Source organism: Hyaena hyaena, unplaced genomic scaffold (genome assembly GCF_003009895.1).
Source record: "Hyaena hyaena isolate Hyena2069 unplaced genomic scaffold, ASM300989v1 scaffold_1000, whole genome shotgun sequence".
Taxonomy (NCBI): domain Eukaryota; kingdom Metazoa; phylum Chordata; class Mammalia; order Carnivora; family Hyaenidae; genus Hyaena; species Hyaena hyaena.
The window spans coordinates 531,798-546,794 of record NW_024081631.1 but is presented as its reverse complement, the minus strand read 5'-3'; the positions used below and the strand labels follow the sequence as shown (position 1 = coordinate 546,794).

Below are 14,997 nucleotides of genomic sequence, written 5' to 3'. Positions count from 1 at the left end.
GCTCTTCAAATCCTGATCCCGTCATATTTTAGTGCCATGACCTTGGGCAAGTTACTGTATTTCTCCATGCTTCAGCTCCTTCATCTTCATGTAGGGATAACACTGTTTTCCTCAAGGAATGTTTATTATCATTAAATGTGATAATATTTATGATAATATAATAATATGGTAATAGATGCAAAATATGTTAAGACAGTTCCTGGAACATAGTAAGTACCCATAAGTGTTTGTTATTATTTTCTTTTTGTCATCTTGTTCATAAATATATCATACAATTATTGGCTTTATTACTGGAAATGGTTGAGTAAAAGATCATAAGCTTTGAAGCCAGATAGACTTGGGTTTAACATTTTTTAAAAATGTTTACTTATTTATTTTTGAAAGAGAGAGGGAGGGAAGGAGAGAAAGAGAGAGAGAACACAAGTAGGGGAGGGGAGAGAGGGAGTAGAGTCCGAAGGAGGCTCCAGGCTCTGAGCTGTCAGGACAGAGCCCGTCGACAGCATGAATCCGTGAACTGCGAGATCATGACCTGAGCTGAAGTTGGGCCTTTAACCAACTGAGCCACCCAGGTGCCCCAGACTTGGGTTTAAATCCTGCCTCTTCACCAACCAGCAGTGTGAATTTGGGCAAGTTAATGTCTCTGATTTTGTTTTCTTATCTGCATTATCAGAAAAATAGTAACAATCCCAGGGAGTTTTGTGAGGATGAAATAGTTAAAATCTATAAAGTGCCAATAGGACTTTTCCTTTCCCTTTCTCTCCTATTTTGACACACTGGGGCAAAGGAATCCCATCATTCCTATGGCACCTAAGTCACCCTAGTGGACTAGTTTTGTCTTCCTGCATCCCCCCCCCCCCCCCCCCCCCCCCCCCCCCCCGCCGCCCCGTCCAGACAGGAATAGTCAATGGCCAGCCATAGGTGGGCCAAAGCCTCTCTAAAGTTAGATCAAACTCATTGATTAGTCAGGGAGTTGGATTTAACAGCTGATGCAGGAGGTACAGGGATGGCAGAAGCCCTCTAGCCAGGATTAGGACCTCTAAGACAGAGAAGTCTCTGGTGTAGCATTTTGAATATACTTCGTCACCCTTCCCCAGGCCCCCAAACCCTTCTGGGATCCAGCCAGGTGGGAATCTCTGCATCTGTGCCTCTTCTTTACCCTCTGCAATGATTCTCAATTTGACCAGAGTAGAGACTTTTCCCTTAACAGTAAAAGCTTCTGGGGAAATCTCTGATTAATCCCTTTTAAAAAAACTTAAAAATTTGGGGCACCTGGGTGGCTCAGTTGGTTAAGTGTCCAACTCTGGATTTTGGCTCTGGTCATGATCTCATGGCTTGTGAGTTCGAGCCCCCCATCCAGCTCTGTGCTGATGGTGTGGAGCCTGCTTGGGATTCTCTTCTCCCTCTTTCTCTGCCCTTCCTCCACTCGTGCTCTCTCTCAAAATAAATAAACATTAAAATAATTAAATATTTAAAACTGACTTTAATTGTACCAGGTTCTTTTAGTCTTAAATACATGGGTACTCTGGGTAGCCTATAGATCAATGGCCACAGGGCCTGAGGCATTCTTTGAGACACAAGTCCACATAAGCTTCCATTTACTTCTCTTTTTTTTCAGTAAATCCTTGACCTCTTGGATCTGGGGCTGCCTGACTTACTTTCTGCTTCACCCTCCGAAATTCTGTGCTTGGAATTACCTGTTTCTTCTTGTCTTTCTCATCTCAGCTGTGGAAGCCTTTTCCCAATTATCCCACTGAAAGTAGAGGAGAAGGATTTGAGAATGTTAAAGACATAAGGCACTTACATACAATATAATTGAAGGACTATTATGCTGACATGATTTGGTTATGATATAGTTTACACATGGTACCGATACTGTGTCAATCAATGCCAGTGGGGTGGTGGGGAGCATGATGGGAATGTAGAATGAGAGAGTACGAGCCATAGAGTGACTTCGGGAAGATTTCCTGGAGGGGATGGATGAGAAGGCTGGGAGGATTTAGACAGGTCCTGCCTGGTGACGGAAGGATGGGGCAAATGACCTGTGGTGGCATTTAGGAAACATTTGACAAATATAACGAACAAGTTGAAATAAATAAATGAATAAGTAAATTGTGTCTGGAGAGCAAGTTAGGAGCCTATAACATAATAGTCTGGTTTTTAAGTGATCAGACACCAAGCAAGAGAGACATCATGCATGTGGACAAAGAGCACATACAGAGGTCCTACCTCGGTTTGACATCTGAGTCTCCAGAACTGGATACTATATCACAAAACAAACCCATTAAGATAGGCACAGATATGTGGCTCTAACTGTGCATATTTATATCTAAGTATTTATACATCCATGCATAGAAGTCTGAGTAATTTGGAAGCAAGCAGGGAAGTGTGAAGGCTGTCTTGCTCCACATATTAGGAGTACCTTTAATAAGTAAGAAGCTTATTTCCTGTAATGTGCTGGGAGCTAAGATCTGTCACGAGGGGAAACTGGCTGACTTACTCCTGGAGGCACAGACTGGAGTGGTTTGTCCAGATTTCGAGAAGTGATTGTTCCTCTGAACTCTGTACTTGGACTGTATAAGAGAGTGTTAATTTTAGTTCCGACCAGTGCATTTTTTTTAAAGGAAGTTTGAGAAACTAGGGTATAAGAGGCGGATAGCCAGGCATTTGCAAGCCATGTTGTGTGAGAAACAGTAGGAGAAATGGAGAAATAGATAAAAGTTAACATTGTTTATAAATGTATGTGAAAAGCCGACAGCACTTATTCCACGGTGCTCTGGAGACCAAAACTAGAATATGTACATTTCAGCTCCTGATACTGGAGAATGTTCAACAACTCACACAGTTTAAATGGAAGAGATTCTCTCATGAGTCAGGGCTGAGTCTTAAAGATGCTTAAAGACACTGCAAGGCATTTCTACTTTATACAGAGGATTGAACTAGATGAAGGAAACTTTCCTGCTTTCTCTAAGATTCTGTGATTCTGTTTTCTCGTGAGAAGTGATGTACACAGTTCTGTGTACATAATAAGCAAAGTGAATTTTGTTTCCCTTTGCTTTAAATCCCTTCAGTGACATTCCTGCTTTACTTTTTGAAGTATGAACTTGTGTCTTGGTGGTAGTGATCCTGCGGACACGTAATTGTGCACTCTACATCATCTCCAGCTTTGGGCCAAGAATTTTGAACAGAATTCCCTGGACCCCTCTGACTGGGAGACAGCAATCTTAAATCTTATTTACCTGCTTCTTCCTTGTCATCCTTGGCCTTTCTCAGGGGCAAGGTGTATGTATCTATGTTAATCTGAAGGGAGAAAGAGAAGGGCTTCTTAAGGCATTTTTATGATTGGAGCAGGGCTTCCATTCAGCATTGTTTTCTCCTTCCATCCCCACCGTTGCCTCAGGGTGGGTGGTAATGTTGGCAGAAGACGAGGCAGGAACTGGGCCAGGAAAGGCACTTTTCTTGATGCTGACACAGATTCCATGGACGTCCTTCCCTTGAGGTAGTTGCTGTGAGATCTGTGTTCCTTCAGGCAAGTGTCTTCCTGAGTATCTCTCAATCCTTCGAAGGCTTTGTCTAGGCTTTGTCTACTCTTCCTGGGTGAAGTTTGGGCAGAGAATGAAGCCAGTAAACTGCAGGGCCTGGAGGCAGTCTAATGTAGTAATTAAGAAGACAGGCCCCGAACAGGCTTTTAATCAGGCTCTGACACTTACTATGGATGGGTCCTTTATCTTATGGGACCGTCCTTTCCTTATCTGTAAGATGCAGATAACAATACACATGTCACAGGGTGGTTTGGAAGATTACCTGCCCTGTGTATCACAAGAGCTTTCCTAGCACGGGGAATACTCAGTTGCTGTTGATGTTGTTGGTGTTTATGGCTGTATCACTCACTCCTAGGTGGCATGTCCTGGTTTACAGGAAACTTTCTGCCTTTCCCATGATCCAGGATCCCATAACTGCTGGAATGACCGGTCCTTATGGACTAGTGCCAGCCTGGGTTTTGATAGTGGTCAAGTTCTCTGAGGGGTCTGCAGTTAGTAATAAGCATGTTCTCTTAACTGTGTACTTGGTTTTCATTCAGCTATGACTAGTTTACTTTTTGTAACTCAGTACAATCTCTTTGAACTTTAGAGCATATCTTTTGATTGTATTTATTTTATAGTTTCTATAGTTTTCCTTAAAGACATGATCACATGTGACATAACTGATATATAAATTTTATTTATTATGAATTTTGTGAGATCTGGTGTTCTGGGATAGGTGACTATATTTTATTCCCTTAAAAAAAGTATCAGAAAAAGAACTTACAGCATTCTTTTGTAAGTACTAATGGCGGGGACGATGTGGACAGTTATATGTAGGACATTTGGCATAAATATTCCCACTGCCAGACTTAAAAAACGATGCAGGCCTGGGAGAAGAGACTGCAATAGCAAGTTAAAATACATGGATTCTACAAATGAGACATCTCTAGAAAGATGAACTTTTTGATTTTTCAGGTATCACACATTTTTTTTTTTTTTTTGGTCACTGTGTACTGTTTAGTTTAAAATTTTTCCCATTGCTCATTTTACACATCATTTCTTCAGCTGATGTGAAGCTGATGTGCATGTAAAGTATTATGGTTGGGATTGCACCCATTCCAAAGGGGGCTGCACCCATTTCAATGGGGGCAGTATCTATACAGCACACCCTATTCTCTCATGTGTTTGCAGCTTTGTAAGTCTTTAGGCAGGGGCAGGAATGTGCTGTCGGCTGGGTTCTTTGGTTAATCTTTTTTTAAAGTTTATTTATTTTGAAAGAGAGGGAAAAAGGGGAAGAGAGAGAGAGAGAGAAGGGGAGAAGCAGAAGGAGAGGGAGAGAGAGATAATTCCAAGCAGGCTCTGCACTGTCAGTCTGGAGCCCAACATGGGGCTCGAACTTATGAACCGTGAGATCATGACCTGAGCTGAAACCAAGAGCCAGACATTCAACCAACTGTGAGCCGTCCAGGTGACCCTGGTTAATCTTCTACCAACAAATCAAGCAGAAAATAAAAATGTAGTCCACACAAGCGTTTGTACTTTGCAGCACTGATTTGAACGTTCGGGTGGCAGGGTTGGGTTCTAAGAAATACCGTACGCTTTTGTCCTCCCCTATTGTAGTATTCTTGTCTTACTTATGTCTAAATCATCTGCCATGTGCAAAATGCGGTTTGAAAAATTTCAGTGAGCAGTCTGTAAATGGGAAATGACTGAAATATTGCTACCGTCTATATTTAATGGTGTAAAAGTTTATACAATTTAAATACGAAAAAAATTCATAATTGTAAAGAAGCATCCTCTTACAATCTCTATGTTTCTATTTCTGACAGTTTTTTAAAAACCTGTTTTTCTGGATTTGCACAAGAATTTTTTTCCTGAAGGCTCTTGTAGTCACTAATGCAGAGATACAATACTATTCTAGTTCCAGAATAAATGCTATCTGGTTAAATCACCACAAATATATTTAACTCTAAAAGTCACCTGTTTAGTCAAGATGGATTCAGTAATTTATATAATATTCCTTTTCCAAAATTGCCATTGCAGTTGAATTAGAATGAAATTTCTCCTTTGCAGATACTCATAGGTGTTGTGGTGCTTAAAAATCCATCTTCTTTACTTAGTTCTTTATAGTCACACCCAAATAACACATAAACTAAACTTGTCAAACATGGAGATAGAATGGAATGAAGCTTCTGGATGGAACTTTTTTTCTTTTAATCACCCAATAAGGCTGGATTGTAATTGCATATTCACAACTAGCCCCTATCTCTGTGGTTATTCAAAGGCCAGACCTAAAGATCAGTGTTTGGATGATAACATAAGGGACAGTAACTTGTGATCAGTGTATTGTACTTCTGTATATACTATCATTCCCTAAAGGAACTCTCCCTGAACTAGTGTTCTGTGATGACAGAAAGGAGGGAAGGAATGGTGTGCTTCTTGGAATAAGAATTATGTGTGGAAACATCTGCTTCAGGGACTAGATGAGAACCGTGTATAATTGTCATAGACATTGTTCATATGAAGATAGATGTTGATAAAGTTCTAAAAAAATGGTTTGCTGTCTAAAGAAGTTGGACATTCCATCAGAAATGGTTTTGATTGTGTAGTCATTTAAATTTCCTTAAAAAATAGTGCCAAAAAATTTTGACAAACTGCAGCAGAATCACCATGAATTCAAAATTAATCAAGTCTGAGTAACTGTAGTTGTGATATACTAGAAAGATTGCAAAAACTTATAATTTCCAATGACCGCATCTGAGCTGACATGTCAGTAAATAGCCTGCCTATGTCATCATTTACATGCCTGTACTTCAATACAACATTATGCCTGTCTGCTTTCTCACTGGGCTCTCCTCATAGGGACCCCATTCATTTAATTCATTCAACAAATATTGACTGCCCTACCATATGGCAGGTGCTGGGGACACAACAGAGAACCAACCAAAGAAAAATACATGCTTTCGAGAAGATTTCATTTAGTGTGAGAGACAGAAGTAAAAACTAGATACATAAGCAAAATATATGTTAGATGGGATTTCTCTAAGTACTCATCTCTGCATCACTACTATCTAGCACAATACCTGGTTATAGTAAACACTCAAAAGCTACTTACTGCTAGATTGATTTACTTATTTAAAAAAGTTGAGGTAGAATTGACATATAACATTATATTGGTTTCCGGTATACAACATAATGATTTGATATTTATGTATATTGCAAAATGATCACCACAATGAGTGTAGTTAAGATCACCGCAAAATTCCCTTGCCTGTGGCAAGCACCGGTTTGTTCTCTGTATCTGTTAGTTTTTGTTGTTGCTGTTGTTCATTTGTTTTAGATTCCACATATAAGTGAAATCTAGGTTAATTTACTTTTATGATTGCTCAGAGCAAATGAAACATGATTTTAAATTTACCATTGCTTTTAATTGTGAACAGCCCCTGGGGTCCTGATAGTTGTTCAAAGATACATAGACTTGCAGTAGAGGATGATAGAAAAGCTTCCAGAATAAAACTATTAAATGTAAGTGAAGTAGCCTGGCAGATTTATTAATTTTGGTGACCTTAACAATTCATATAATTGTATTACATGGTCCAAATGACTGGATGATTTATTCTACCATCTATCTGTTTTGCTTTTTGCAACTAGCAGTGAACCTAATCCCTCCCTCCCATATACTTCTTTGAGTTCAGTATTTCTCTCTCCTCTCTGTGTTTAGAGGGATCATGTCAATCCATTGATTTTTCCATAGAATATCCAAACACTTGGCCCTGTTCGTTTCTCAGTATTCCAATCATTAGTCAAGATGAATAACTATAATGTGTCAAGGTTCAAAGGAAGATATTTTAGAAAAATAACACATAATATTCCTCTAGTTCCATAGATATCACTTGGAAATTAGATGAAAGGTGGAGTGTGTAATGAGAATCTGTACACAGCTCTCTGGACTCCAAGTTTGGGTGGGCCGACCAGAGAAGGGGTCTCTCAAGGATTATGAGATGACTGTTGACACAACCCAGGGAACATGGCAGGCTTCCTCATTCCTACCCCCACACTTCTGCCAGTGTCACCAGGGCTTGCCCTGTTCCCGCAATTCTGTGGCACCTCATTCACATACAGACAGACATGCATAAATAATCCACGTTAGTTCTGATTCTCTAGTACAATAGTATATCTCAACTAATTACTCGGAAAAATGCACTAATTACAAAAGCAGTGCATGGTCTATCTAAAATATTAGTAAATTAGTGATTCACCAAAGGCAAAAATCAAAATCTTCTGTAATTCTATGATCTAGAGATAACCAATCGAAATACTTATACACACCCTGGTCTTTTTTTCTACACTTTTGCAAACTTACATGTTTGTTTGTTTTTTGTTTTGTTTTGTTTTCAAAATTGGGATCACTCAAGTTGATACAGTTTAGTAACTTGCTTTTTAAAAAGTTAACACCGTATCACAAATGTTAATGCTTGAATATTTTTCCATTACATAAAATAATTATAATTATAATTATAATTATCTTTTGTTGGCTTAGATTGTCCTGAATTTTCAATAATATAGTAATAAGTATACTAATATACTTCTCCTAGCAGAGGACACAATGTCTTTGCACACCTGGTGACCACACTGCTGTTTGCAAGGAGAGAGGAGGGTCAGAGAAGCGTGTGTCCTGTCACTCAGGTGTTTTTAATTTGCATGTCTCTAACCACGCCCAGCTGTTCCAGATGATTATATGAATCAACTTTGTTCCCAACTCTGTTCCCAGTGTCTTGACTAGGAGCTGAGATTCCTAGAAACATATCTAATCATTAGTAGGAAATACATTCATTTAATAGTCACGAGGCAAGAGAAATACATTTCCTTTGTCCTTGAGCCAACTCCCCACCCCTCAAGCCCCAGCTAATAGACTGTAAATTCCATGGGGGCAGGCACACATCTACTTAGCTTGCCATTGTATCCTTGCCTGGCACATACCAGATAATAAATATTTGATGGGTAAAGAAAAAATATAAAGCCAAAATATCTTAATTCAACTGCCTGAGTCTGGCCCTGCTTTCTTCTAAGAGGAATTAGGCTCATAAAGATTTATTTGTTCTATCCTACTGGCTCACTTGGGGAACAGTGACATAAGAGCCTATACCTGACTCAGGTACTTTTTGGGTGAGGACTGTGATTTTTCTTTTTTTCTTTTTTTTTTCCAATCTTTTAAATTTATTTCTGAGAGAGATTCAGATAGAGACAGAGTGCAAGTGGGGGAGGACCAGAGAGAGAGAGAGGGAGACACAGAATCTGAAGCAGACTCCAGACTCTGAGCTGTCAGCACAGAGCTGGAAGCGGGGCTTGAACTAATGAACCACGAGATCATGACCTGAGACACTTAACTGACTAAGCTGCCCAGAGACCCCAAGGACTGTGGTTTTTTTCTATGTTGAAACTTGGTTGGGGCGCCTGGGTGGTTCAGTCGGTTAAGCGTCTGACTTCGGCTCAGGTCATGATCTCACAGTTGGTGGGTTTGAGCCCCACATCAGGCTCTGTGCTGACAGCTAGCTCAGAGCCTGGTGCCTGCTTCAGATTCTATATCTCCCTCTCTGTCTGCCCTTCCCCTGTTCACGCTGTCTCTCTCTTTCTCTCTCAAATAAATAAAAACATTAAAAAAAAAAAGAAAGAAAGAAACTTTGTTGGCCTTATGTAGCTACAGAATGTTCAGGCCTAACATATGTAGGCCTAACATATGTAATATGATACATATTCCCGTAGGAAATGAACCCAGAAGGAAAGAACTGTTTCCCAGGGAATTAGCATGGAATGCAAGATCCTGTTTATTTGACTGACAATAAACCATTTTTGGAATCCTTCACTAGTGGATGCCATTGTATTTTCTAGAAACATTTAAGCCTCAAAATATTAGTTGGTTATGATGGATGATCACATGTTTCGTTGTGCTTCTAGAAATAGCCTCATTCTGAATAGAAAATAATACAATGTTATTCATTCCAATACTTACTGAGTGTAGCCTAGGTGTCAGCTTTTGTACTGGATATTAGAAAAAAAAGAAAAAGAAGAGATACTTACAAATATAGCGATAAATGCATAATTATCACACACTGTGGTAAGAGACATAACTGGCTATGGGCAGGGGGCTGTGGTAGCACAAAGAGGAAGCAACTTGCTAATTCATCTTGGGACAGTTGGGGAAAGTGTCACGGAGATGAGCTCATTTTCCATGGGGCTTGAAGGATGGATCAGAGTTTATCAGGCAGAGAAAGGGTGCATAGGAGTTTAAAATAGAGTCACACAAGCCAAAGCTTAGAAGGGCAAGGTACATCTGGGACAGGTGAGGCCTTCATGGCAGTTGGAGCATGGAGTATCTGCAGGGGAGATGAGACTGCAGCAGACTTCAGATGTGTCATCAAGGAGCCAGCCAGCTAAGGAGTTTGCACTTTGCTGTGTAGATAATGAAGGTTTGGATGAGGGACATTCATTCTTCAACCATTAATATCATCCGGCCAAGTTGACATTTCTTTCTGATAATGGTCCATTAAGAAGACATGAAAGACTTGATTTTCTTTTCATTTGGGCTTCAGGCTTTGTTATATCCTCTCTTAATGCCGGTGGTATAGTGGTCTAACCCTCCCTAAGTTTTTCAGTTTCACCTTTCGCTCATTTATTTCCTATTTGTTTTTATAGCCAAGGTGTTTTCAAAGCCCTCTTGTGTGTCTGTTCTGCAGCTGTTTATTTGGAAGTCAAAGCTGGGCTCAGTTATTGGACCAGTTCTAACATGTAGCTGGGGCCATTTATGGAACTTATTCCACAAAATGATCTCTTTACCATCATGGGTGGTCAGGAAATGAATACATGAGACCAAAATCTACATTGTTATTGTTGACCAAATGGTAGTGTAGAGGGAACTCATTCCCTCAAAACCCTTAGAAAATTCCATTGCATTTTTGGAATATTTTAGCCAAGTTAAGTCTAGGGTAAGGGATTACACAGAAGGGAATATGAAATAAAAAATTAGTACTGTGGTTACAAAGCAGAAGATTCTAAAAGTAACATGCTAGAACAATACCATTTCCATGTGCAAATTGTATCAGGTGCTCTAAATTCATTTTAAGAACCTCATATCTATAGTTTATCTATACTTTAGTTTATCTTAATTTTAATTTGTTTACATAAATAAACTTTAGTTTTTTTCATTGAAGCCTTTAAATGTATGTCGGCTTTGAACTTACTACTCCCCAAAGTAAGAAAAGGTCTGTTACTGGTGTCAGTTTTTGTCCTCTGTTGGGTCATTCTATCTGTGTACATTTGACTTGCCAAATAAGTTATCATAGTTGTGGTTCTAATGTCAGTTTGAACTCAAAGGATCCAGGTGTCTACATCAATGTTTCTGCTACTGTTCATTTCTTTTTGTCAGTATTTTGCAAAATAACATCACTCTGCAGAAAGTGAAATGGATACCCCATAACCTGGCTAGTTAAGCTAAACAACGATAGGACCAAGAAAAAATCTGTATCGACTGATTTTGTTATTTTATTTGTTTCTCAGGTGACAATGGCCAACATTGGAATAAATGGAAATAATTCTCTGGAGACGTGTGAAACAACACTTTTTGCTCTTCGAATGGCAACGTGGAATCAAATCTTAGATCCCTGGGTGTATATTCTGCTACGAAAGGCAGTCCTTCGGAATCTCTACAAACTTGTCAGACGCTGCTGTGGAGTTCATGTCATCAGCTTGCATGTTTGGGAGCTCAGCTCCATTAAAAATTCCCTAAAGGTTGCTGCTATTTCTGAGTCACCAGTTGCAGAGAAAACAAATCAGCGAGTACCTAGTTTAATAGAACAGTAAGTCAGTGTAGGTCTAAAGCAAAATTAAAAGTGGTGTCAATATTTCACTTAATTGGCTAGATATGGAAAGCCTAACTGGAAAATTCAGACCTCAGCAGTTTGGGGGCTTTGCCAGAATTGGCTTTTGAAATTTGGTAAAATAGCTGTATAATTGCATCTTTTTACTTGTTTTGTCAACTGGAGGTAAACACAATGGGATCATTCCATGGGGGAGTTAAATTGGAAAAAAAATTGGGCTTATTTGTGTTATTTATGCTTTTGGAATGAGTGACTGTGTTGAAGCCTTAGGCATTTACTTGGTCTTTCTGACAAAGAACATCTCAATACTTACCTGCCAAGTGAAATGGGTGATTTGGGGGTCACTGATCTGCAACTTCTCCTTATAAATGAGGCTCGATGAAGGGGAGCACTCTCACTATTTGACCTGGCCTGTTACCCACCTCATTATGATGCTTCAATCCATATATGTATGGTCATGTCACATAAGATTCACTGTGGCTTGTTATAATATAATGACCTCCCTTATACCAGGTGTGGTTGTCAGGTGGCCTGACCTGGCGAGCATCTAATGAATGTATCCTTGTTATTTTGGCAAACATGAATGCTTGCATGTTTTACTATGGAGGTATATTGTTGTTTGAAGGTGTTTTTTTTTTTGGGGGGGGTAGCAAGTTATAGATTTGCACTTTTTTTCAAGTAATTTTCCTCGGAAAATTCTAGTGCACAGTAAATAATTTTTAGAGAAACAAAGGCTCTATGTCAGTGCATAAACAGGTGATTTGAAGTAGAGCAGATCCTAAGAAGCTCTGCCATAGGTAATGCCAACAAACAGAACTTAAACCCCAGTGACAGGAGCAAAGAATGGTGGCAAAGGAGCTCTGCTTTGAGCTCTCATTCTTGTATCAGAACAAAAGAAATACGATCTATATATAATATTCAAAGACTATCTGTAACTAGTATGTTTGTGCTTTCTACACACACACACACACACACACACACACACACACACTCAAGCATATGAGAAATTTCTGTTTGAAAGCTAGTTCACTAAATCAGTAAGGTGGCATCTTTAAAGCCTATGCTACCCGTGTCAAGGGGAAAACTGGCCATTAAGCAGGCATTTGGAGATCATTATTATGGTTGACCAAGAGATAAGGGGATAATGATATCTCCCCAAATTTCCCAGAAATACTTTAGACTTCTTTGCTCATTAGTATAATTCAACTCCCCAAATTTTAGTAATCATTCAAAGTGTCCTGGGGCCATCAGAATATAGTGTAGGTAGTTCTGTTTCATAGAAAGGAAATGTATTTCTGTAAAAGAGTTTTTTACCTTCATTAACTGTGGTCCATTTAAAACTAACCTTCTCTGTGTGGTTCAGCTAGACTTAAATTATTATATTCACAACTTTTTGCTTTTGGCTGGTAATTTATTTCGGAAGTTGTTAGCTTTTGTGAATGTTGGTAAATTCTTATGAATAAATTAAAAGAAATGAAACAATAGCTTCATTGAAGGTTTAAAGGAAACTACTTTTTCCAGTGAATTCAAAGAAAGGAACCCCCCCCACACACAAACACGCACACACACATGAAGACACATGATATTCTTAGTTTAAGACCAGTAAATGATGAGTCACACAAAGATTATTCTTACATATATAACACATCAAAGATTCTCAGTAAATACTTGCCAGTTGAATTACAGACAAGAATTTTTTGATGCAAAATAAGCATGGAATTGCAAAGTTTCCATGCATTTTGCTTCTTTTTTAATATAATTTTTATGTCTTTATTTTATTTTGAGAGACAGAGACAGAGAGCAAGCAGGGGAGGGCAGAGAGAGAGAGGGAGACAGAATCTGAAGCAGGCTCCAGACTCTGAGCTGTCAGCACAGAGCCCGACACGGGGCTTGAACCCATGAACCATGAGATCATGACCTGAGCTGAAGTCAGAGTCTTAACCGACTGAGCCACCCAGGCGCCCCTCATGCATTTTGCTTCAAATGACAATTCTATATTGGTTATTTTGGTATATATTTAAATATCCAGTGTATATACTTAAAAAAAGCCATTGCAGTTTTTGATTACTGTTACATTACATGAATGTTCTCATGTGTTTCAAGAGCACTTACAGTCTAGAACTTTTAGATGGCTTAGAGGAGACATTTATTTCCCAGAGCTACTTAAGAGAGTGTTGGTGTCCTGGAAACTGAGGCACAAGGAACCAAAATCTCATCCTTCCTCCTCATGCTGGAGAGGATACTGTAGCAAACAGTTCCACGTATTGTGACCCAGGATTCCAGGCCTCTTCTCCTTAAGGCTTCCAGGGAAATGGCATAATGGTCGCTCTATTGCCATGGTGTACCCCTGGCCATGTGTATCTGTATTGAGGAGATACTGGGACATTATCATGTGTGGGAATGCATGGCTTGTAAGGTGTTAGGGAATGACAGGGGACTCACTCTGTGCATATTCTGGAAGGGTTATCTGTATTATCTGAGCACAGGTTTAGAGTAACTAAGTTGGTTTTATAATGATGTTAAACCCAAGAAATAGATACCAAAAATCAGAAAAGAAATAAAGTAAAAGATTATGCATTTTCATTGTTTTAGGTTTTTTTGTCCAAGGAAAATGAAATAAAGCAAACATGACAATATGCATATATCTGAGCTGAGAATTTTATCTCTGTTACTATATGTATTTCAGTGCAGCTTGGCATCCTGTCATAGGTTGAATAATAGAGTGTAGCATTCATCAATAACTTTCATATAAATGTTTAACATGAAAGTACATTTGTTCAGAATAGTGGAAATAAATAACGCAAATAGTGTTCAGCAGGTTAACCAATTTTGAAATTTTAAAACTCTGTTTTAAAATGCATAATTAGACTACCAGAGCGACTGAAATTCCCTTCTTATTGGGTAAAGTACTATCGAAACAGCTTCATATACTATTTGATCTTATTATTTCTGGGGAATTATATTAGTCTGGGCAAATGGCTTGCTAATGACAGGCTTTTTGTTTTGTTAGTGACTTTAAAAAATGAGCCAAAAAAAGCCAATGGCACGGTGGTTTTTATGGTTATGACTACAAAGACACATAATTCTGACTCATAATTAGTTGTAGTTGCATCTCAGTGCATCACACTTTTTACTGAGGATTTAACTAGGTGACAGAAATATTCCAAATTTTTTCCTAAAGGCCAAAAGTTGTTTTTACTTGTTTGTATTGCTGAAGTACAAAATACTCAAAAGCTAACACACACACACACACACACACACACACATTTTATTGGATAAATGGTCTTGTTTGCTCATTTTCAGTCTGTAAAAGAAAAACTCGCTCTAGCTTTGTGTCTGTTCTGAATTTAGACCCCAGATAAGAGTGCCTGCTAAATACATAGATGAACTTTTTATGAAACCTGCTGCTAGCTTCACCTGTAGTGCTATCATTGTTCCAAATTACTAAACTATGGTCAGAATATGAAGGATGGGAATGGACATTTTCTTGCTTCTTCATCTAGGTGTCAGAATATTTTACCACCTGGTAAATAATGTTGGACTTCAACTTGTTACTGATGCATTTTAAGAGTAGATGTAATGTGTTATGTGAATAAATATAT

General features: G+C 38.8%; 1 protein-coding gene across 1 annotated transcript in view; it reads left to right on the top strand.

Annotated features, from left to right (window-relative positions):
- Positions 1-11,474, top strand: part of PTGFR (prostaglandin F receptor) — a 44,290-nt gene extending 32,816 nt beyond the window's left edge. Inside the window, exon 2 of the mRNA XM_039221704.1 lies at positions 11,076-11,474. Coding sequence (XP_039077635.1) covers positions 11,076-11,378 — 303 coding nt within the window. The 3' untranslated portion in view covers positions 11,379-11,474. The remainder of the gene's footprint in view (positions 1-11,075) is intronic.
- Positions 11,475-14,997: the final 3,523 nt, after the last annotated feature.